The 25671-nt window shown below is 41.7% G+C and overlaps 1 protein-coding gene across 25 annotated transcripts in view; it reads left to right on the top strand.

Annotated features, from left to right (window-relative positions):
• Nucleotides 1–25671, top strand: part of ZWINT (ZW10 interacting kinetochore protein) — a 55757-nt gene that overhangs the window by 6721 nt on the left and 23365 nt on the right. For 4 of the 25 annotated variants that reach the window (XR_013366077.1, XR_013366078.1, XR_013366076.1 and 1 more), the window contains exon 9: nt 18655–18837. The exons of 4 other annotated variants lie outside the window; for them this stretch is intronic. Coding sequence is in view for 5 of the 21 variants with exons in the window: in XM_077874890.1 (XP_077731016.1) it covers nt 18655–18691 (37 nt within the window). In the remaining 16 variants the exon portion in view is untranslated. Of the gene's footprint in view, nt 1–5407; nt 5817–7285; nt 7592–7818; nt 7845–7946; nt 9208–9726; nt 13288–13435; nt 13781–18654; nt 19537–21130; nt 21400–25671 lie in introns of those variants that run through there. 17 more of the 25 variants (XM_077874890.1, XM_077874906.1, XM_077874894.1 and 14 more) reach the window with 10 other exon arrangements.

The raw sequence follows: 25671 nt of genomic DNA, 5'->3' as shown, positions 1-25671 counted from the left end.
TGGACTTAAACTTTTCTAAGTACCTATATGTCAGTTACTCTTCCATTTTTTAATAAAAAATATTTTTGACATGTAACATTGAGTAAATTTAGTATGTAAAACATCTTAATTTGATAGTATATGTCTTATACAGTGATTGCCATTGTGGTGTAGAGGTCCATAGTGAGCACCTCTGTCACACTATCATTTCTTCTAGTGGTTGGGATAATTCTAGTCTCAGCAAGTTTGAGGAGGATCTTACAAGACCGTCTCTGTTCATTACGCTGTACATTAGATCTTTAGGCCCTATTTACTTCTCAGTGCAAGTGTGTCCCTTATGCAGTGTCAGTCCTATTTCTCACCCCCTCATCATTGGGTAATCACGAATTCTGTTTTCAGGAGTCTGGCTTTTTTAGATTCCACATGCAAGTATCTCATCCATTACTTGCCTTTCTGTGACCTACCTCACAGTATAATTACTCAAGGTCTATCCATGTTGTCTCAAATGGCAAGATTTCCCTCATGTGGCTGGATAACGTATAATATGTGTATATACGTGAATAGATACCATATACATGGATAATATTAAATATAACATAAATGCATCGCATCAGTTCATCCAAGGATGAACATCTAGGTTGTTTCCGCATCCCCTCTATTATGAATAATGCTGCAGTAAACATGGGAGTTCAGATATGTCTTTCAAAAATTGTTTTCATTTCCTTTTTTTTTTTTTTTTTTTTTTTGTTTTCATTTCCTTTGGGTGTATACATAGAAACAGAGTTGCCAGGTCATGTGGAAGATATGTTTTTAATTGTTGAGGAACGTCTGTATTATTCTATATATTGGCTGAACCAATACACATTCCCACCAACGGTTAGAAAGGGTCCCCTTTTCTCCACATCCATACATGTTGTGTCTTCTTGATACGAGCCCATCTAACAGGTATGAGGTGATACCTCAGGGTGGTCTTTTTTTTTTTTTTTTTTTTAAGATTTTATTTATTTGTTCATGAGAGACACAGAGAGAGAGAGGCAGAGACCCAGGCAGAGGGAGAAGCAGGCTCCATGCAGGGAGCCTGACATGGGACTCGATCCCGGGGCTCCAGGATCAGGCTCCGGGCAGAAGACAGTGCTAAACCGCTGAGCCACGGGGGCTGCCCCTTGATTTGCATTTCCCTGATAAGTGATGTTGAGCATTTGTTTATGTACCTGTCTGCAATGGATGTCTTTTGAGAAGTGTCTGTTTAGTTACTGTAGCCGTATATTGTTTTTAATCATACTGTTTGTTTTTTTGTTACTGAGTTGTCAGAATTGCTTATTTTTTGGATATTAACCCCTGTTAGATATATGTGGTTTGCAAAAATGTTCTCCCCTTCTGTAGGTTGCCTTTTCATTTTGTTACTTGTTTTTGTTTCTTTGTTTTGCTGTGCAGAAGCTTCTTAAGCTTTATATACTCCCATTTGCTGATTTTTGTTTTTGGAATAGTTTGAGAATACTTGGCATTAATTCTTCTTTCAATGTTTGTTAGAATTTACCGGTGAAGCCATCTGCTCCTAGAGTTTTCTGTGTTAGGTATTTGATTACTGATTGAATTACTTTACTAGTTATTGGTCCGTTCAGATTTTCTCTTTTCCTTATTCAGTCTTTGTGTATATTGTGTTACTAGAGATTCATCCATTTCTTATAGGTTTTACTTGCTGGCATATGTTTGTTTATCATAGTGTGTTAAGATCCTACATATTTCTGTATGAATTGATTTCTAATTTTATTTATTTGAATCTTCTGTCTTTTTAGTCTAGCAAAAGATTTGTCAATTTTGTTTATCTTTTTGAAAAGCCAGCTTGTAATTTCATTGATCCTTTCCATTGTTTTTTTGGTCTCTATTCCATTTATTTCTCCTGTGATCATTATTATTATCTTCTTTTTGCTAACTTTGAACTTAATTTGTTCTTCTTTTTCTAGTTCCTTCATGTAAAATTAGTTTTTTTATTTGAGATCATTCTAATTTCTTAATGTTTGCATTTATCACTATAAACTTTCTTCCCAGAATTGCTTTTGCAGCATCCCATAGGATTTGATATATTTCCATTTTCTTTTGTTTCCGGATAATTTTTTATTTCCCTTTTGATTTTTCCTTTGATCCAGAGGTTGTTCAGAAGAGTGTTGTTTAGTTCCCACATATTTGAAGAATTTTCACTTTTTCTCTTATTTTATTTTTCTAAAGTAGCCTCCACACTCAACAGAGGGCTTAAACCCACATCACCCACATCACCCACATCACCCACATCAAGAGTTGCACTCTCCACCAACTGAGCCAGCCAGGCACCCTTCAGCTTTTCTCTACTGAGTCCTCATTTATACCATTGTGGCCAGAAAAGATCCTTGATATGATTTCAGTCTCCTTAAATTTGCTAGGATTTGTTTTGCATCCTGTCATACGATGTTCCCTAGAGGATGTTCCACGTGCACTTGAGAAGAATGTGTATGCTGCTGCTGGGGATGGGATGTTGTATGTATGTCCGTTAGCCATTTGGTCTAAGACGTGGTTCAATACCAGTGTTTCTTTGTTGATTTTCTGTCTAGATCATCTCTCCATTGCTGACCTTGGAGCGTTGAAGTTAACTAGTATTTTTGAGGTGGTGTCTGTTTCTCCCTTCATACCTGTTCGTATTTGCTTACTGTGTTTAGTTGTCCCAGTGGTGAGTGCATAAATGTTTATGATTTTATCTTCTTGATTTATTGAGCCCTTTATCATTATATGACAGCCTTCTTTGTCCCTTGTTACTGTTTCTGGCTTGATGTCTATTTTCTCTGATTATATATGGCTACTCTTGCTTTTTTTAGATTTCCACTTGCATGGAGGATCTTCTTTCATCTCTTCACTTTGAGCCTGTGTGTGTGTTGAGAGCTGAAATGACCCAACGTATGTTTGGGTCTTGTTTTTTTATCCATTGAGTCACTCTGTGCCTTTGATTGGATAACTCAGTCCACTCATTTTGGAGCGATTATTGATAGGGAAGGACTTGCAATGGCCAACTTACTGTTTGCTTTCTGGTGGTTTTCCATGGTGATTATTAGCTCAGTGCCCCTTGCCCCTCCTTTTTTACTGTTTTGTGAATCTAGTCTAAATTTTTGCTTTGTGACTGCCATGAGGTTTATGTAAAACATGTCATAGATAAAACATCATTTTATGCTGAAAGCAGCTTATCTTCATTCCTTTATAAAGGCTCCACCCTTTTATTCCTCCCCTTTTTTTTAAATGTCAGTTTACTGATTTTATAATGTGAATTTGTTGACAAAGTATAGTAGCAACAGTGCTGTTATAATGCAGGGCTAGGGTTTTCCGATTCTGTAGCAGGGTGTAGTGTCCTTTCATAGGTTTTTGCGTCACTGATTAGCATCTTTTCATTTCAGCTCGAAGAACTCCTTTTAGCATTTCTTTCAAGTCAAGTCTTGTGGGGACTTTGCTTTAGCTTTTGTTTATCTGGAAAAGCCTTTATTTCTCTTTCATATCTGAAGGGTAGTTTTGCCAGGTAAAGTACATTTGCCTGGCAATTTTTATTTTTCAGCACTTTGAATATGGTATTCTACTCTGTCCAGGCTTGTGGAGTTTCTGCTGAGAAATCTGCCAATAGGGTTCCTTTGCTGGATTACTTTCCTTTCCCTGGCTGCCTTTAAGGTTCTTTAGCATTGATTTTCAACAGTTTCATTATAAGAAGAAGATCTTTTTGCATTGAGATAATAGGGTATTGTCATTTTGTGGCCTCATACCAATTTCTTCCCAGGTTTGGGAAGTTTCCAGCTATTATTTCTACCTCCGTTCTCCCCTTTGCTACTTCTAGTACACCAGTTACTCTTGTATTTGCCTTTTTGGCGTTTTTGATTGAAATTTACAGCTTTTGCAGGGTTTCTTCACTATTTAAAATCTTAGTTTTCTCTCCTCATTGAACTGAATTATTTCTACATCTCTATCCTCCAGGTCACTTACTCTCTTTTCCATCTCGTCTGCCAGTTATTTATGCTTCATTCCCTATCTCATTTATTGAATTATTCAGTTCTAGAATTTGTTTGGCTCTTCTTTATAACTTTAATAATCTCTTTGATAACTACTCTGTTCATTAATCTTGTTCCCGAGTTCACTGAATTACCGTCTTGAGCTTTCTTGTAGCTTGTTGAATATCTTCACATCAACTACTTCAAATTCTTTTATCAGTTAGATTGTAGTATTCTGTGCCTTTGGGTTTGGCTGCCAGATAATTATTTGTGTGCTATCCTATTTCCTTGATTGTTCATGGTGTTTGAAGACATGGACTTCTGCTTCAGCGTTTGAAGTAGCAATCACCTTCCTTAATTAAGGTTTTATGTGTACTTTGGATCTTCTGATTTAACAGGGTGGCCATTAGAAACCTTTCTTTTTCATTGTGGAAGGTGGCGCTGTAGCTCATTGGTGGTTTTTCCTGTAATAGTTGGTTCTTGTGGATGCATTTGGCTGGTGGCAGAGTGGGGGGAGTTGTGGGCTTGGCATCTGGGGCTTTGGGGTGCCCTGGGCCTGGCATTGCATCCTCACGTGGGGCGTATCCAGAGGTCCATGGGTGGTCCTCCTGCTGAAACTCTGAAGCAGATGGCAGGAAACCCGTTCCTTCACTGCATGTTGGTATTCTCTGTTGACTTCTTCCCCTTCCTCTTGTCCCCTCAGTCACAGGTCCCTCCTCATAAACCCACGTGCTACTGGGGGGCGAGGGGTCCGTCCTGCTACGGCCTCTGCAGCTGCCTCCAGTGTCACTCTGCCAACGAGGGGCATGGTGTGGGCCTTTGCCGTGCAGTGTGTGTATCTCTAGAACTTAGTTCTCAGTCGCTAGGGTGAGATATCTTTGTTAAATACTCTTCACAAACTGTGTTTTCTTTCAGACATCTTTTACAATATTTAATTTTTGTTTGGAAGCCTAGGTTTAAAGCTGTTTAATGTTGTGTTGTTTCTTCTAGCTAGATATCTTACATATATTCTAAGCTATGAAGGCAGGTATTATTCTCTCTTTATAATTTAATTTTACTGTTGTTTTCTAAGGAGTCGTTTATTCTAATCATGAAGACACCTGGCAGCTATGGGAAACCTTTCTCACTTTATTGTAGTAGTGATTGCCATCCATAGTCTGCTGCTTTTTATCTGAGTATCCAGTTTATTTGTAAAAAATTGACTGGACATACTAGCTCACTTTAAAGTTTGTATTAGGGGCAGAGTTCACTCGAGAGATGTTTGCTTCTTGGATGTTTTGGTTGGACAGTGTTAAAGTTCTGAAGCAAGAGCAGTTTACTTACTTTGTTTAGTGTCAGTTGAGGCCTATCTAATATTTCTTAGATGGTTAAGTATATGAAAATATGTGTAATACAAAATGTAGAAAAATTAAAAATCTAATGTCTTCCTCCAGGCCTCACTGTCTTCACAGAAGTGTGGATGAGGAATCTCCATCCTTGTATCATATCTCCAGAGATTTCCAAAAGGTTTTATATTTTAAATCCTCAGGCCTATGATTAGCAATTTCTGTAGCCCCTTAAGGCATTTTGTATTGATGTTTAACGTTAACATCTTCCTTGGACCAACTGTCTCATTGGTTTTACTCTTCTTATGCTTTTGAATAAGAACCTGAACTATTTGGACGCCTGGGTGGCTCAGCAGTTGAGCACCTACGTTTGGCTCAGGGTGTGATCCCTGGTCTGGGGATTGAGTCTTGCATCAGGCTCCCTGTGAGGAGCCTGCCCGTGTCTCTGCCTCCTCTGTGTGTGTGTGTCTCTCATGAATAAATAAAATCTTTAAGGAAAACAAAAAAGAACCTGAACTATTACTGCTCAGACCTCGTCAGCCATGGTTGCCTGCTTCTGTAATGGTGATTGTGGCTGAACGGCCAATACCTGGGAAAACAGAGAAGCCTGAACTTGCTAAATCTCTGTTTATGTAGCCTGTGCTGACTTCAGTCAGCCTGGCATGTGAGCAGCTCTGAGAAGGCAAGCACAGGCGCCTGGAACTCTGCATTTGCCTTCCCGAAGTGTTCTTTCAAAAATCTATGTGAAGTTCACGGACTAAGAGGATGAAGGTCTGAGAGCTCAAATGAGACTCTTCTGGTTTAATCATAACAATTCAAGTATCCTTTGACCACAGACATCATTGGCAATCTGTGACAGTGGGTTTTATGGTGTGAATTTGAATGAAAGGTTGCTGCAGAATTATGGTGGGGCTGATTCTAATGATCCGTGACGCTTGCAGGTGTAAATTGTTCCATGTAAGAGTTCCCACTGCCGGCCGTTCCCAGCCCCAGTCACAGAACAAACGTCTACTCAATCCTGGCTCTTCCATAATGGCCATAAATATGGACAACCACTCCCTTGCCCTGCCCCAGGACCCCATGCAGCCACTCCTGATTGATAGACCTTGGCACATAAGGAAAATATTTTTGCTCTGCCTGCTAAAATATGTTGAAATCAACATAACATAACGTGTGTGTGTTACAGAAGTATGTGAAGTGGGGAGCTAATTTTCTGGAATAAATCCAGGGAATGTTTAGAAATAGTGAGGTGAGAAAGAAGCCTTTGTAAAATGTATGTTTTGCCGGGGAATTTTAGAGTAAGGTAAACTAAGCAAAATTCCACGTGTGGGATGAGTAGAGTAATACAGGACCGTGCGGAGGAGCCCCGGAGGCGCCACATGGCCACAGGAAGGCTGTGGGGGGGGGGGGGTGACTGGGAGATAGATGTTAGAGGCCTTGGTTGGCCAACCAGTGCTGAGTGACGTCCTCAAAATTCGAAGGTTAGAGACAAAAGCAAGTAGATGTCAAAACTTCGTATTGATTTTGTCACCTTCCAGTTATCTCCGTGAAAATAGCAGATTTTTGTCAGTTCACAAATTTTAAAGAGATGAACATGTAATGCTCTTAGGCATTAACTGGTTAAATAGGATTGTTACCTTTTGTAGACTCAATCCCGGTGATACTCGGGCCATTATGCCCGGTTTCTTCCCTCGCACCATGGTTGACGCGCACACAGTCCCTGGCTGCGATGATCCGATATGTTATCTGGGAAGACGTAGAGCGAACCCTTTGGTTGTTAAGATTTCACATGCAGTAGAGTCACCTGGAGCTGTTTCTAAATGTTGATTTTAGTTGCCTCGAAAGATCCTACTTCCCAGGTCATGGTTTAGATTTTGCAAACGTAACAAACACCTCCAGGGATTATGATGCGCTGGATTTAGGGACTGTTTTGTGGGAAACCCTCCCTGGTTTCTGCTAAGACTTTAGCGTTCATTGTATTATCAGCTTGCCAGGTCATCCCTGAGACACAGTGGGCGCCTGTGAAAGGACTGGTGACCCTGGGCGAGGCGGACATGACGTGAGGATGGGAGCTCTGGGCTGCGGCAGGAGCCTGAAGGGGAGAAGACACGCGGCCTGCGGCTGAGGGCGTAGTGGGAGGGCGCGGAAGCGGACGTGTGCTGTGGGGGTGAGGGTTCGAGACCCCCGGGGTGGCCCGGCGTGCACACTTGCACATGCAGACGGAAGTGTGTGGGCTCCGTACACCTCCTCACTCTCTTCCCCCAGAAAATAAATTCAGGAAATGAAAATGTTTCTCCGTGAGGAAATAAACTGCCTACCTTTATAAATATAAATATAAATTTATAGATCGCGCCCCAAGCCCACAGCTAAGCTAAATTCCTACTGGCCTGTTTCATCCGGTGAGGCCCTATATCTGGACTTGAGCTACGGTGGGGACACAGGGGACGGACGAGACCTCCAAGCCTGGCTTGTGAAGACGTGACATGAGCACCTGCTCTCTTCCTCTGCTGGCTACACAGGGCGGATGCTGAGGATGGTGGGGAAGGTGCAGACGTGTGTGCAGGGGCCTGGGGCCCCCCTGTGAGGACCAGTGTTCTGTGTTCCTGGAGCCACTGAGGCAGACAGCTGACACCTCTGCTTTCCCCAGGAAGGCCCCTTTACCTGCCAGTGAATAATGAAACGTCTGCCAGACTGGGAAAGCCACTCCTCCGAGGGTCCTCGTGCCCAGGAACAGGTTTGTAGGCAGCAGATGGAGTGTTGGTTGAAGACGGTTGGCAGTTTCCCGAGGTGGTCCGTCTCACACTAAAGGGCACGCACAGCTGGCCTCGCTCTTCCCGCAGCCCCTCTCCCGGTGGTGCTGAAACCTCACGACCTGCCTCACTAGAAGCCTCCATCCCTGAACTGTTCACGGCAGAAACCGTAGGAAGTCCTACAATCACCCTGAGTTTTAGGAACTCTGAGCAGCTCCAATCATCTTGCCTACCCTTGGGAAGGAGGAGGAAGTTTACGGATCCCCCTAGCAGGGGTTGGGATGTGAGCAGCGAGTCATCCCAGAGCTACTGCTCTGGCTGCTCCGGACACCAGGCACCAGGCAGGGGCGTCAGCCTGTAAGCGGGGAGGCTGCCGGACGGCACTCGACCCCAAAACACTTCATGCTTCTGGCCTCAGAGTGTCCTTGTTGGCTCGGTGGCTGTGTGCTCTGTGCTGAGATGGTCCCATGCGCCCCTGCGAGGTCTGGCGCCCTCCCATCACCCAAGCTGCCTTCTCCCTGATGCTAGCACAGAGTCTAGGACAGATGGGGACGGCCGTCACCGTGGTGCTCCGGGGTGGTCTCCGCGGTACCTGCAGCATCGTAAATCACGGCTCTGTTCTGGATTCAGGTGCTCTTGAAGACTTCATGCGTCAGTGGGATGTTTTTTAAAAAGCTTAGATGAGGGACCCCTGGGTGGCTCAGGGTGTGATCCCTGGTTTGGGTATCGAGTCCCACATCGGGCTCCCTGCACGGAGCCTGCTTCTCTCTCTGCCTGTGTCTCTGCCTCTCTGTGGGTCTCTCATAAACAAATAAATAAAAATCTTAAAAAAAAAAAAAAAAAAAGCTGCAATGATTTCCTCTTTCTTGCTTTCTAATTTTCAGAAGCTACGTGTCACATGTCACGTTTTAAGTTTTACATTCCCGGGTCCCCTCTCACCCCGTCCCCAGGCAGACATGCACACACAGGCTTAGAGCTCTGCAGGGTGATGAGAGTTTGGGGGTGGCCCTTTTCCTCGTTTATTTTCCTGAACTCATTGGTCTGTGAACAACATCTTCTAATATTGTCTTTTAAAAAATAATAATAATCTGCAGTAACTCATCTTTTTGTTAAAAGTGTAATTAATAAAAAAATAAAAGTAATTAATAAAAGTGAAAATGGGGATTTTCTACATTATAGTTGTTTAATCTCTGAGTATCTCAAGGTAACTAAGTTGCCATAGCAACCTGTTAGCTGTGCAAACGTAAGAAAACTTAAGATGTTCTGATCGCATCTGTCCCTAATTGGTACTGTCTCCCTGCGTATTTCCGTTGGCTGTTTTTATGACTTTATGCGGTAGATCTTTATCATCAGCTAGAAGTTGTTTTGTAGGTAGTAAAACTTGCAACTTTATAATTTTTAATAGTAAAATATGAGATACATTTGTAGTATTTCTACAAACCTTTGGAAAAGTGTGTACTCTTCAGAGCTATCTCTGGCGTTTCCCAGCAGAGACCCAGGATCCACTCCTCTGTGCTTCTGCACTCACCATATTTTATGGAATGTAGTGCTAACACTTTATCAAATTTATTTATTTGTATCTTATTACTACAAAATATGGTGCCTCTTTCATGGAAGGTATCCAAGAGTTGTTTCCTTTGCCTGTTCTTTTCATGACTTTTGAACCTTGTGTCTCAGGGACATGGACTCCGTTCAAGCCAGGCACTATGTGAGGATATACAGATGGACTGGGGCAGATGGAGCCTTTGAGGAAATCTCCCAGTGAATGAGGGAAGCTTGTTCACACTACAGTGTTAACATTTTGTGATATATCGATGTAGTTGTTTTCATGGTGGAAAAACATGCATAGCAGAATTTACCATTTTAACTAAAAGTCCAGCGGCATGAAGTACATTGACGCTGCTGTACATCTGTCAGCGCCATCCACCTCCAGAACTTCTCCGTGCTCCCAGGCTGTGTCTCCTTGCCCGTTAACCACTGCCCCACCATTCCTCCTTCCCTCCAGCCCCTGACGACCACCACTCTTAATTTGTGTCTCTATGAATTTGATACATACCTCATGTAGATGGAATCATACCATAATTGTTCCTGCGTGACTGGCTGACGTTGAGCACAGTTTTTTGAATGTCAAACTTTTTTTTCCTTAGGGCTGAAGACCATTCTGCATGAATAGTCCACTTTTTGCCTCTTTTTTTCATCCACCAGTGGGTGCTTTGGTTGCTTTACCTTTTGACTCTTGTGAGCAGCATTTCTGTGAACATGTGGATAAAGATATCCTTAGGAGTCCCTGTCTCCACTTATTTTGAAATTCCAAAAGTGGAATTTATGGAGAATATGGTAACCCTATGTTTCATTTTCAGAGAAACCCCCATACTGTTTTCTACAGTGGCTGCACCATTTTTTATTCCCACCAGCCGTGCCCAGAGATTCCAGCTGTACCACATCCTCACCAAAACTTACTTTTCTAGTTTTTTTGTTCTTGATAATAGCCACCCTAATGGATATGAAGTGGTATCTCATTGTGGTTTTGAGTGCATTTCCCTATCAATTATCAGTTGCCCGTCTTGAGCATCTTTTCATACACTAGATGGTCATTTCTTTAGAGAAATGTCTGTTCAGTCTTTTGACTATTTCTTAATCAGGTGTTTTGTTTTGTTTTTTTAATTTTTATTTATTTATGATAGTCAGAGAGAGAGAGAGAGGCAGAGACACAGGCAGAGGGAGAAGCAGGCTCCATGCACTGGGAGCCCGACGTGGGACTCGATCCCGGGTCCCCAGGATCGTGCCCTGAGCCAAAGGCAGGCGCCAAACCGCTGCGCCACCCAGGGATCCCAGGTGTTTTGTTTTTTTGGCTGAATTCTGTTAATCCCCATTATTAGATATATGATATGCAACCATTTTCTCCCATTCTGTGGATTACCTTTTTATTGACTATGTCCTTGTTGCACAAATATTTTTAATTGTGGTGAAATCCAACTTACCTATTTTTCTTTTCTTTTGTTGCCTTGCTTTGGGTGTCCTATCCAAGAAATCATTGCCAAAGCAAATGTAGTTAAGCTTTTCTCCTATGTATTTTTCTAAAGGTTTCATTGTTTTAGTTCTTAATATAAAGCCTTTGATCCATTTTGAGTCATCTTGTATGTGATACAGGCCAAGAATCTGACTTCATTCTTTTTTACATGTGGGTATCCAGTTTTCTAACACCATTTGTTGAAATGAGGCTTTTCCCCCTTGAATGGTTCTGTGTCATTATCAGATATTTTACTACCATATGTGTAAGGGCTTATTTTTATTAACGTTGCTAAATCTGTTTATTAATTCCAGTAGACTTTGTGTGTGACATCTTTGGGATTTTCTGCATATAAGAGTATGTCATTTGTGAGCAAAGATAATTTTACTTCTTCCTCTTTTATCTAGATAACTTTTATTTCTTTTTCTTGTCTAATTGCTCTGGCAGGATTCACGTTACTATGTTGAATAAAAGTGGAACATGCCTTGGGGACCCTTGCCTTGTTCCTGATCTTAGAGGAAAAGCTTTCAGGTTCTTACATTTGAGTATAATGGTTGCCATGTGTTTTTTATATATGGCCTTTATTATTTTAGAAGGTTTTCTTCTATTCTTGGTCTGTTCAGTGCTTTTATCATGAAGGATTGTTTTATTCTGTCAGAAGCTTTTTTTGCACCAATTGAGATAATCATGGGATTTTTTGTTTCATTCTGTTACTGTGATGTATGTCATTGTTTGATTTTCATATGTTAAACCATTTTTGCATTCCAGGAATAAATCCTACTTGGTTTTGTGAATAGTTCTTGTAACACATTCTTGGATTTTGTTTTGATGGTATTTTGTGGAAAATTCTTATATTGATGTTTATAAGAAATAACTTGTCTGTAGTTTTGTTGTTTTTCTTTGTGTGGCTTTGATATCAGGGTAATGCTAGCTGCATAGCATGAATTAGTCAGTTCAGGTTGCCATAAAAAAAATCCCATAAACTGGTGGCTTGTAAACAACAGAAACATATTTCTCACAGTTCTTAAGACTGGAGACTCCAAGACCAAAGTGTCAGAAGATCCTGTGTCTGGTAAGGGCCCTCTTTCTGATTCAAACCAGCACCTTCCCATCGTGTGCTCACATGGTAGAAGGATGTGGGAGCTCCGTGGTGGTCTTTATAAAGGCACGGATCCCATTCACGAGGTCTCCACCATCATGACCCAGTCAGCTTTCAAAGACCCCAGCTCTTGTTACCATCACCTTGAAGGTGAGGGTTTCTGCGTGTGAATTGTGGGAGGGACACAATCTAGCAGAAGTGTTTCCTCCTCCTCAATTTTCTGGAAGGAAGGGATTGGCTTAATGTGCTAAGTGCTGTCTCTCACTTTTGCACTATTACATATGTGTGTTTGCACCAGTAAAGTCAGTGGTTAGTAGCTATCACTTACCTTGCTGTGGTGAAAGTGTGTAGTTTACACTAAGGGCACATGTCATAGTGCAGAGAGTGGTGACCCTGCTTTTGAGAAACATGGATTCATGTTCCAAACCTGGTGATGAACAACACTAGTATTTTCGTGATTCAGTTGTCTTATCTGTAAAATGAGAATGACTGTTAAATGATTTTTGAAGGCTCTTTTATATCTAATTCTCTGTTTCTATAACATAGGAATGTAGGTAGTAATTTAAATTTTAAAGCTATATGAGTGAGCTTAAGAATATTTGTGTGTGCACCTACTCAGAGCACACCTACTGAAAGCATTTTGGATTAGGCCAACAAGTAGCCCTTATGAAAATATTGAAGATTGGGATCTAAGACTCTTAAATCAACATGCGCCTACCCCAGCCTTACTGTTATAGGTTGTATGGGATTTTGCCCTCAAGGTAAAATAGAACACATATCTGGACATTTTTCTGGAGGAAATGCTCTTTGTTGGCAGAGTGGATTGTTGGGGAATAACACTGTATGATACACCCTAAATACTCTCTGATTTTGTCCTAGGAGAATATGGTTCAAGTTCTTTAATAAAAGAGGTTAGGGGCACCTGGGTGGCTCAGTTGGTTAAGGGTCTGCCTTCAGCTCAGGTCATGATCTCAAGGTCCTGGGATCCAGTCCCATGTTGGGCTCCCTGCTCAGCGGGGAGTCTGCTTCTCCCTCTCCCCGCTGCTCCCCGCTCCCACTTGTATGTGTGCATGAGTGTGCACTCTGTCTCTCAAATAAAATCTTAAAAAAAAAAAAAAAAAGAAAGAAATTAGGTTCATAAAGATGGAAGAAACTATATGGAATTCATATGCAAGATCCACCCAGAAAACTCCCAGAAACTGGCCATTCAAATATGAAAGAAAATAAGATTGCTTAATATTGCTTATTGCCTAAAAAATTATTATTGTTTACTTTAGGACTTGAGGCCTGTTTGTGTTACACTGCCATGAAGAAAATTTGTGTACACAAAAGGAGATTCTTCTTTATTTTCAGAAATCATAGCATGGAAAATACAACAAAATATACTTGAGGCTTCTAAAAGCAAACAAAATTCTATAAACACGGAGTTTACTTTAGATGTTAAAATGTAATGTTCATGAATAATAGCCACAAACGTCTTTTGGGCAATAATACACTTTTCGTTTTGCTTATAAAATTATACATAACTGAAGATGGTTACACTTTATAAATGTCTAATGTGCGTTGCTATTTATAGATGCTTCTGTTATTAATAAAATGTGCAATGCCACTGTCTTCCATTATTTTCAGATATTTCTTTAGTTCACATTTTCTACATATGATACTGTTAATTTATACCATTTTTTCTGCTCATGAATGTCAATAATGATAGAGAAAAGAGAACTGAAGAATAATGAAATGATGAAGAGTCCATCAAAATGTGAATAAAACAGTTCAAAAATAGGTGAAAACTTCCTAAGTTTTGCAGAGGTGTTTCAAAAAGTGAAGCTCACTGATGTGAGTTAAGAACTAGCAAATTTGGTCAAGAAAACTTGGTCCTAACTCCTGCATAAGTGGGATTCAGGCAAAATAGAAATGATCCAAGTATGGAAAAAATGTGGCCATATCCTTCTGGGTCTGTCCTTCAACCAGGCCGGTCGCATACAAGCCTGTGTAGGAAGGGCTTCAAGGAGAGGATTCGGAATAGGAAGCTCCAGGAGTCTGTCTCCCCACCCAGGCAACCAGTCACCTGGTAGGACCTGTCTAACCTAACGGTTTTGGGACTTTGGAGACATTACAACTTTCAGGTGATGACTCAGACGGTAAATTGTGACCAATTCCAAAGTCACCCCGTATCTGAACTCAGCAACTTTACCTGTTGCCCAGGCCCCAGCGCACAGCCACTCACATGTTCCTGGAGCACATTGCATGCGGCTTGCAGGAAGCCGGGGCGAGCAGTGAGGACCCGTCCTCCAGTACCCATAATGTGCTCTGATCACTGACTGCTGCCTAACTATGTCCCCAGTATCTGAGATAAGACCCACTGGCCCTGTTGGAGGCTTATTCACAAGGGCCTGAGTTTGGGACCCTGGGCAGCACTGTTGAAGCTGATACTATGATGGGTTGGCCTCATCTTGCTGCTTGACGTTCCGTTGAGAATAGCCTTGATCATATTCTGTACAAGACAAATATTGTTAGCCCCAGTCCCTGTTGGTCAGATTTACCAGAACGGCAGGTGGAGTCGTATACTCATGTGATTATTCCAGTTCAGCCAAGAAAGCATAGGGTCAGGTATTGGGGACAGCAAACTGCCACAGGCCCTGAGCACTCGTGAACGTTGTTGCTGGGCGTGGCAGGAATACAAAGCCCTGACCGCTCTGCTTGGTCTGTGTCCCAGTGTTTTATGTGCAGCAGGTGGCCCTGAGGAATGCAGCCGTCTCTCCCTCTAGGAGAAAGAGCAGGCTTGCCTACTGCCTTCGGTAAGAGGGGAGGGTGTTCCATGGTCGGTGTTCCTCAGGTGCGACACAAACCCACTCAGGTGTGGTGTAGAGGTGACACCTCCATGGTGGCCCCATGGAGCGCGAGGGCGAGGGGACCACCAGGAGCATGATGCTTCTGCTACTCAGTGTGCTGTGGGTACTACAGTTCTTCACTGCTGGGAAAAAAATCCAAGAGAAGCCTAAAAAAACAAAAACATAATAAAGGGACGTATAAAATAAGATGGAAATTAGAAACTTGCTAATGGAAAATGTATATAGATTAAATTTACTTGATAAAACAGATTCTGAGAAGAAATTTTAAAATGATCTAAGACATATACAAGAGACACTCAGGTTACATAAAAAGACAAATTTTGAAAGTCACAGACAGTCAAACATATAAACAGAGGCATCTGCTAATAAGTAACATACACCAGTTATCTTGCTATATTATTTGCTATTTGTAAGCTGTCATAAAGCTCAAAACGGTTGATCTTACTAGAATGCTGTCTGATGGTATCTGTGTTGATCTTATTTGAGGATTACAACAAACGTGAAAACCAGTATTTTTAAAAAGCGGAGAATGAGGTTATGAACATTCAAGTAGTTTTTCAAGAGCTTGTATGTCACACGTGGCCTACCTGGGAGCCAGTCTAGGTGTTTGATTCCTTCCATCCTCCCTCCCTTCCTAACTCCAAAGCTATGAAACTTCCTGTCATTAAGTCTCTTACTCATGCACTTAGTTATGAGTAATTTGTAAATATGAGGCCATTTGGCAGCTGCCTAAGATGTTATGGAAAATCAAAAAGGCTGCGTTACGTTGTTAGCTCTGGAGACCTAACCAGATTATCCCAACTATTCTCTCGTGCATTCTGCATCTGCCATTTGCTTAATGCTGTTACCTAATAAGTGCAAACGTGTTGTGTGGATGTGCGTGTGTGGAGAGGTGCGGGCACGTGTCTGGGGAGGAGGCTAGAAGGCATAAAGAGTGTGCTATTACCCTTTACTCGTGGCCTAGGGACTTGTGTTTTGGGTCTCCTAGGGCTTGATGTGGAAGTTTTCCCTCTCAGGCTCTTAGCACCAGTGATTCGGGGGGTGGCGGGGGGGAGCCTGGTTTCAACCCTGTAATCCCCTCTGCATATCTTAGGTGGGAAACCAGGCAGAGAGTTGCTGTTGCACTTACTACAAGATACTGCATACATTGTATTCATGGTGAATAAATGAAAGTATTCGGGTTGCTCAGAGAAATGACGCAAACTTACAGTGGCATCTTTCCTCTCTGCATTGCTGAGTTTTTGGCTGTGTTAAAGTTCCTCCACGGTCCTGCTTCTCTCCTTTCAAAGGCTCAAATTCGGTTGCCTTTGTAAACTTTATCAGTGTTCATCCCATTCTACTCAGGCTACCATACCTACTGCAAAAACCATTGCCCGTAGCACAACTTTTATTACTGTCTCTAACAAGAGACTAATATGAAAAAAAAAAAAAAAAAAGTAAAAAAGGACAGTTAAGCCAGCCCTCTATTAGCATTGTCTGAAGACCAGCAGGATCCCCAGGACACTCCTTAGAAAGTATATTCTGGTTCCCACCCAGGTTTACTGAAATCTTTTGAGTGAAGTCCGTGAATCTGTGTTTTAGTAAATAACCCAGGTAATGCTCGTGCAAAATAAAATGTGCAAGCCAGTAGCTCAATTCTTTTTTTCCAATAGCAAAATAACGGGTAAGACTTATCTGAATTCTTTTAAAAAGAGTAAAGAAACAATTCCCAAGTAGGTTAGTATTGAGTTACTGGTACAGATTTTGTTAATAGAGCAAATTGACAGGAATTGCTGTGAGGGTTCAGTAATGTACGTGTGTCACTTGGGCGTGACATTCTGTGAGTGTCCTTGTCGTCATCATGGTACTGATTCTAACATGCTCACTTCTACAGTTTAATATCTTTACAATCAGTATGAGTCTTAGCAACCGGTGCAGTTAGAAACATCACATCTTGATTAACAGCTGTCCTCATTCTTGTCTTAGAGTAACTATCCCATTTTCCCCGTGTACGTGCCATGTCCTTCATGCCTTCGCTTGTGCCTTCCTGTCTCTGTTTGTTCAGGTCTAAGCTCTCTCATTAGCTGACGGTCCCACCTTAGGCGAGTCCCTGACGTTATGTGAGCGTCAGTCTCTTCATAAACTAGTCACAACTGCACTCTTCATCTGTATGCCAGGGAAACCAGTTGTCTCTCCAACTCAAAGTTCTGTGGATGCGATGCAATATTATTTGAAATAAGACCAATTCATGGTGATGGTTGTAGACATTTAACCCTGAGTGGAATAAGAATCACATGAAGAAATTAATTTGCAGGGATCCCTGGGTGGCGCAGTGGTTTGGCGCCTGCCTTTGGCCCAGGGCGCGATCCTGGAGACCCGGGATCGAATCCCACATCGGGCCCCCGGTGCATGGAGCCTGCTTCTCCCTCTGCCTGTGTGTCTGCCTCTCTCTCTCTCTCCCTGTGTGACTATCATAAATTAATAAAAAAAAAATCTATAAAAAAAAAGAAATTAATTTGCAGAATAAGGAACTTTTTCGCCCTAGACAGAAAGATAATGACCCTGGCAAAAATAACGAGGACCTATCTATTCCCTTTACCAACAGTGGAGATACTTTTGGGATCACGTGTCCAGTAGAGAGTGCCACGGGGGAAGTAATACCTGTGCAGCTGTGGGTTCTCAAAAGATCGCCATCTTAACAACTAAAGATTTAGGGGACTGAGTATAAAGGGTGGTTCAGCTGGAGGGCATAGCAGAGGGTTCCCCAGCCTTCCGGATTTCATGGTGGCCCAAGAGCCTCAGCGAAGCTGGGAGGTTGAGTAGAGGGAACGAATGTACTCACAACTCTCATGCACCTGCTTGGTAACAGGGCTAAAGCCACTGTGCTGTTCTCTGAATTGTGTTTCCTGATGTGCTTTGCAGTAAAACCTGTTTGTCTCCATTTTCAATATTCCCCAAAGTACTAGATGTAAAAGTAAGTCCCCTCAGAGAATTTCATAGCATTACTTGTCTTTGGTTCATGTCCGCCTGAGGAGACCTGTGATCAAGATCTGAGCACACGTAGTTTGGGAGGCAGTTGGAGGAAGTCTTGGCCTTGAGTGTGGGCCGCGCGGAGATGGGAAGGAGGGAAGCCAATACCCAGAGTTTAACGAGCCCGTTGCTGTTGTGGGTAATGGGGTATTACCACTGTGGCCTCCAGGTGATGATGGAAACGTGTAGAGTTGTCCTAAGTGCGGAGACCCAGGGTAGAAGGGCAGCTTTCAGTTGTCCTGTGTTAAGATTGTTCAGAGGATGGGCTTTCTGGTGCTCAGCCTCTGCCCTGTGCACAGACAGAGGACATGCTTCCCGCCGGGGCAGTGGACAAACTCGCACGACAAGAGGAATGAGTGGGGTTCCGGCAGCTGCTTCTACAGCCCCCACTTGCGCTACTCAGACCCATTGTCATCTCACGTTCTGTCCCTCACGTCTCATCTTTGCTTTAGTGAGATCATGGCCCATTGAGATTTTACCTACACACTTTGAAAAACTGTGTGTTTTGGAATAGTAGTTGTAAATTCACATGCACTTTAAAAAATAACACAAAGATCGGTATTTCACTCATTTTCTCCAACTGCAATTAGCTTAGAGCGTATCGTTAATAATCATTTTTCCCTTTTATCCCATAGATTCCAGATTAACCTCAGCCAGCATCCACACATCTGACCATCCAGGTTGCTTGCTTGCAAAATAATGAAGATACGTGACCTTAAAGTATAAGAACACTGGGGGTCTTGCCCCTTCAGACCATGATTTCTCCAGTTGCCCGCTGAAGGTCATCCCCATGGATGGAAGTCCCACAAGGTGCCCCAGTCAGTCTCCTGAGCTCAAGATACATATATTCTGTCCCTGCTTGTCACTATCCCATCCCCTGGCCCCTAAGGGTTAGTTGGTTCCAGTCAGTAGTATAGTGTGTTATCTCTCGGCCACCTGCAGGGGTCCTGGCAAGAGAAACCGCAGATAACTAAGTGGTTTTCATAGCTTTATGTTTATAGAAATTGAAGTCTCTTCTAGGAGGAATGTCTCCCACCCAGCCTTCATCTAGTATAGAACCTGATTGCATAGACTCTAATGTTAGAGGGATGGGAAGTATAGATTACGCCCTGGGTCACTGAACATGATGGTGAGATTGGCCACTCTTAACCACCACCCTTGGTTCCTTGACTCATGTATTTGAGCTCCAGAGATGCAGGACCATTGATGCACAGGACTCCAGCCCCACTGGTGTCTTTTCCAAGCTGGCCATCTCACCTTAGCTGTACCTTAATGAAGCCCTTCCAACCGTCCAGTAACCACTGGGAAGGAACTCTCAGGGTGATAAAGTACATACTAGAAGCAGGTCATGCTATTGTCACGGGCAGTCTGGAGTTCTCCAAAGCATCCGCTCAACTGTCCCCTGCCAGATCTCAGCATCTCAGTGTCTTTTAGCTTGGGCAGCTTGCTGCAGCTAGGAGTTCAGCCTCACTGTAAGCCCTCACCCCCAGCAATAAAGTCTTCATCTTCATTTTTAACACGTTCTGCTCTTTGGCTGTAGAAGGAGGAAGTGAGTTTCTTTTCAAGCTTACTAAGGAGGCCTTCACTGGCCGTTGCTGGCACAGCATGCACAGGGTGAGAAGGCTGGCTTTAGCCTACTTTTTTTGTTTTGTTTTTTTTTGTTGAGTTAATTTCAGAGCCCTGGCTTACAGTTACATTTGGCTTAAAATCTGATAAGCCTCAGGATACCTTGAAGGTGAATGCAGCTCCGTCTGCTGTGCCTCATCCCGGTTCTGAGCCTCAGAACTTGTTTGCTTCAGATAATCATAGGCTAACACATGCAGCTTACCATTAGCGACTGCAATCCCATTAGCGTTTTTTGAGATCACCTAACCCCATCCTAAAAATCCAATTTCTAAGACCACATGTAGCACCAGTGCTCTTTGTTTGGGTCTCCCCAAAAAATAAATACATAGATTTGAGTAGTTTATTTAGGAAATGATCCCAAACAGCACTGCAATGGAAGGGAGTCATATGGGTGAGAAAGGAAGGAATCGAGTACAGGTATATCAGTGACTGCTCCTTGCACGGGTGACTGATTAACACACTTTCTCGAGACCCCAGGGAGCTGGTGTATCTAAAGAATGAGGAAGGGATCATCACTGGTTGAGAACTGCTCTCATCAGTGTCATCAACTTGGCAGTTTGCATATGTGCCCAGAAAACTTCCTTGGGCAGGGAAAGTCCTCATTCATCACCAAAAGAACTGCAATTTCTTGCAGTAAGAAATAATTGATACGTATAGAAAAGTTATGAGTACAGGGACACCTGGGTGGCCCAGTCCGTTAAGTATCTGACTTGGTTTTGATCTCAGGGTCATGAGACCAAGCCTCCTGTCAGGCTCTGCTCTCAGGGTGGGATCTGCTTGAGATTCTCTCTCCTTCTGCCTCTGCCCCTCCTATCACATGTGTGCTCTCTAAAATGAATAATACATCTAAAAAAAAGAAAAGTTATGAGTACATATGGACGTGAGGTTCTTAGTATTGTTATACTACTCTTTAAACAAATTAATGCAAACTTTCCTGGATGAAAAGTTATTTATTTTAAATACAACAAAGAGAAGGAAGTTATGCTTTATTTTACCCTTCATGCATTCAAGTGTATTAACCATCACTATATTTCTGAGGAGCTAAAATTTCTAGCCTCACCAAAGAAAGCAATAACCTTAGAACATTGAGAACATGTGACTGAATAGAAATTTTCGCCAAAATTTGTCTGCACCCATCCATCAAAGAGTCTCAGGTATGAGCCAGGTTAGACCATTTCCATTATGTGATATTAAATTGCACAACTGATTATCAGACTCTTGTTTGATAACTCCAAATACCATATATAAGCTAAATTGTTTTTCATCCAGTTTCATAAATGGGAAACCTGAATTTCAGACATTTAGTCTCAACTAGTAACTAATAATACAAAGAAAGCTCAGAGTTTTGTGCCGTTATCCACTGAAATCACAGATTAACCCAGGTTCAAATGACCTCAGAAACTATTAAATGGGTGTATTTATAAGTTCCCAGAGTATTAAAGTATGCAGAATGTTCTTAAACAATCTGCCATACATGGTTTTTAGTTTTAGAAGCAAAGCATCTCTACCATCATCATCAGTCACCACCACGACCATCACTGCCATTACCACAACCACCTCCACTACTGCCATCATCACCACAACCACCACTTCCGTCGCCACCACCACTACCACCTTTCCACTGCCTCCACCGCCATCACAAGCACTGTGTTTAAGAAGGATTCGTATGTGGTGGTGAGAATGTGAAGACACCACAGCCTAGCACTCAAATTTTGGGGTCTTCCTACCTGGATTTCTTGTATCCGTGTTTCACCTTTTCAGACATGACTGCATTTCTGTTGACTCCAGCTCTGCTGGAAAAATATACGTGTTTATCGTTTGGACCAGCGATTCATTTCACTAAGTTCCTTTTCTTTTTATGATCTCCCTAAATACATTTAAATAACAGCAGTAAAGGTATTCATTCTCATAGCACATTCAGTGCTTAATTAGTGTGATGCCCTATTCTCACCATGTGGGATACAGCAGTGAAGCCAAAGTTCCTGACTTTAGTACCATAATTTAGTGGAGGAGACTGAGCAAATGGGGGACATGGATTACAACATCATATCGTACTCTGTAAAAAGATGAAGCAAAAGTTAAAGGGATATAATGAAAATTTTCTTAGATAGATGGCCCACCCTAGTAGGGTGACATTGAGCAGAGACAGGAACAAAATGTGGCAGAAATTCAAACCAATGACTGAGGGAAATGGTGTCCTGGCAATAAAGTAGTAAAGCTGAGCCCCTGGGACAGGAGAGTGTGTCGTGTCTTTGTGGATTGTTTGATGACTGGGATGGTTAGAGCAGAGAGTAAGGATGGAAGTACAGAATGTCTGAGGAGAAGCTCAGGGCCAGACAGTAGGGGGCTTTGTAGCCCATGGTAAAGAGTTGTGCTTATTTTGAGTGAGTTAGGAAGCTGGTAAGAATTTCGAGCAAGGGAATGGGCATGGTCTGTCTCATACCTTAAGAGAGCACATGGCTACTACATGGAAAATAAAACAGATAAAATGCAGGAAGGCAAAGGTGATGGTGCTTGGATTGGCGAGTACCATTGGAGGTGTGGATCAATTGTTAGATCACGGACGGATTTTGAGGTTCAGGCTGACAGGATGTGTTTGCCATGAGTTCCTGACAAGTACACAGGTGTAGTAGTGTCCTGTGGTGAAGTGAAGGCCTGCTGTGGCCCTGCTTTTTCTGATAGAATTTATCTAGCCAGGGTCTCCATACTCCTTGAGTACTTCTAATGATACCACATGGCATATATCCAAAGTAATAAATAGGGTGAGATAAAAGAGCTGTCTTGAACCACATAGACTGTTTCTTAAAACTGAGAATGCTATGACTGGACAGGGGAGGATGGAGTTGTTCTAGCTTGGGACAACCTCAGACTGCCTGTTACACCAGCCTTCCAGCGTTTGTTCGCACTTCCTTTGTCCTTCTGCTGCCCTCGGAATGTAATGGTCTGCTAATCATGTGTCTCTCCTTCACCTTGATGTTCACGACCTGATAGGCTCGAGAGAAGTGCAGCCACATTTCTGTGTTGGGAAGGAGCTTGCTGAACTTCCAGACAGAGGTTAGCTCCCCCATCTGTACTAACCAGCGGTGATGCAAAGGCTCTCACCAGCACATCACACACCTCTGGCAATCTCTCAATCTTTCCTGGATACTGAGCTTTCCAGTGTTCAGGATCAGAGAATCTTGTAGTTTAAGTGTTGGGGGGTGGGGAACTTAGTATTTTATCTGATAGAGAAGAAAACTAAGGTGTAAATGTCAAAGGTAATTCACTGTCACCACACAGTCGAATAGAAGCAGAGCTGGGGCCAGTTTACACCTTCAGTGGCTTTTCCTTTAAGAGTCGGTCTGAATATGTGAAGATTTTATCCCACAGGAGCTGTAACTGCAGTGCCTTTTGGATTGAATTCCATCTTTAATGCCAGGACATGTAATTATTCACGTGAGTTCGTTATTCTTAGCTTTGACAAAAACAGTTCTATTCATCTATTTTGGACACTTAACTGAAAATTAGTCCCAGATGTTTCCCTTTGTCTTATTTTATTATAAGAATAGTTAACAATGAGTCATGATGGATCCAGACCAAGAGGGCGACGTAAGAGGCTCCTGAGTTTTCTGTCCTCCATGTATGCACCAAGTATGTAGCTCCACACAGAAGAGCATTTCCCTCTGGGAGAAATCCCGAAACCAGCTGAGCAGCATAGGAGCACTGAAACACATATAAGTAAATACTAATAGATCCCAGGAGAGAGATGAACAGCAAGGCACTAATCGTAGGGGATTTCAGTACTCCACACTCCAAAAGAAGACCAGTAAGGACAAAATCAAACTTAATTAGATTAGATGGACCTAAAAGATACAGGGAACTTTCCATCCAACAGCAACAGAACACATATTCTCAAGCACATGTAGAATATTCTTTTGGGTAGATCATGTGTTAGGCCAAAAAACAAATCTTAATTAAAAAAAAAATTGAAATTATGTTCATTATCTTTTCTGACCACGATTTGAAACGGAAAATTACAAGAAAAGAGCATGGGGCATCTAGGTGGCTCAGTCATGATCTCAGAGTCTTGGGATCGAGTGCTGCATCAGGCTCCCTGCAGAGCGGAGAGTCTGTTTCTTGCTCTGCCCCTCCACCGTGCTCATGTTCATGCTGTCTCTCTCTCTCTCAAATAAGATCTTTAAAAAAGAAAAGAAAAGAAAAACTAGAAAATCCACACATATGTGGTTATTAATCAACATGCTAGTGAACAACCAATGGGTCAAAGATGAAATCAAAAAGGAAATCAGAAAATATCTTGAGATAAAAGAAAATGCACACACAAAATACCAAAACATATGGGATGCAGCAAACGCAGTTCTCAGGAGTTTATGGTGATGAATACTTATATTAAGAGAAAATATTCCAAATAAATGTAAATTTACACTTCAAGGAACCAGAAAAAGAAGGACAAATTAAAGAAGGAAATAACTCAGATCATGAGATTTAATGAAATACAGACTAGGAAGATAATAGAAAAGATCAATGAAATGAGAAAATTGACCAATATTTAAACCAAAAAAAAAAAAAAAAAAAAGAATACTCAAATCAGAAATTAAAGAAGACATTATAGCTAATACCTAGAAATACTAAGTACTAAATTCTAGGAACAATTATGCCAACAAATCAAATTATCTGAAAGGAATGGACAAGTACCTAGAAACATATAACCTGTCAATACTGAATCATGAATAGAGAACTTGAACAGATCAGTAATAAGGGGATTAAAGTGTAATCATAAATTGGGTGTAGAAGGAATGCACCTCAACATGATGATTTCCTCTAGTACCCAAAAGCAGATCATTCCTAGGAGACCTTGATTGTAAAGCAATTATTTCATAAAAGCAAAAACCATCTTTGGATTTTTGCTTAGCAAAAATAGATGCTAATGTAGGTCTTTTGTAAAAGCAAAGTGGCATAAAGGGAACTTTTGGATAGCAGGGGAGTCCTGTATGGGCCGTATACGACAAGCCCATGACTAAAATCTTACAAAAGCAGTGAAAAGTGGAGATCAGGAACAAAACAAGGATGCCCGCTCTCACTTTCTGTTCAACAGACTAGAAACAGTAGCCAGAGCAACTAAGCAAGAAGAGCAATAAAAGACATCCAAAAAGAAGGAAGAAGTAAAATTGCCTCTGTTCACAGGTGACATGGTATTATATAGAAAAGCCACAAAGATGGCCAAAAAGCTGTTAGAACTAATGCATCCAGTAAACTTGTAGGATACAAGATCAATATACAAAAATTAGTTGCATTTTTATAAGCTAACAATGAATTACCAGAGAATTTTTTTAAGTCCCATTTACAATAGCATCAAAAACAATAAAATACTTAGGAATAAGTTCAGCTGAGGAGTAAAAAGATATATCCATTGCAAACTATAAAACATCAATGAAAGAAATCTAAAAAGATAAATGGAAAGATACTTGGTGTTTATAGGTTGGAGTAAATGGAAGAATAAATATTGTACCCAATGAATCTACAAATTGCATACAGTCCTTATCAAAATTCCAATAGCATTTCTCACAGAAATGAGGAAAGAATCCTAACATTCTTATGAAACCACAAAAGATTATGAACACCAAAGCAATCAAGAACAAAGCTGGAAGCCATTCACTTCTTGACCTCAAACTTAACATAGCATGGTCCTGGCGTAAAAACAGGCACATAGATCAATGGGATAGAACACGGAGCCTAAGGATTGACCCGCTACATATATGGTCAATGAACTTTCCACAAAGTCAAGAGTTTACAATGGGATAAGGATGGTCTCTTATGTAAATTAGTGTTAGGTAAACTGGACACCCACATATAAAGGGACAAATCTAGACCCCTGTATTATAACATACATGAAAATCAACTCAAGATGGATTAAAGACATGAGCACAAGAGTTGAAAACATCAAAGTCCTAGAAGAAAACAAGGAAAATCATCTTGCCATTGGTCTCATCAATGACTCTTTTGATTTGACACCAAAAACAAAGGCAAAA

This window comes from Canis aureus, chromosome 27, assembly GCF_053574225.1.
Source record: "Canis aureus isolate CA01 chromosome 27, VMU_Caureus_v.1.0, whole genome shotgun sequence".
Taxonomy (NCBI): Eukaryota; Metazoa; Chordata; class Mammalia; order Carnivora; family Canidae; genus Canis; species Canis aureus.
The sequence above is the reverse complement of the archived record's forward strand: the minus strand, read 5'-3'. Positions and strand labels throughout refer to the sequence as shown.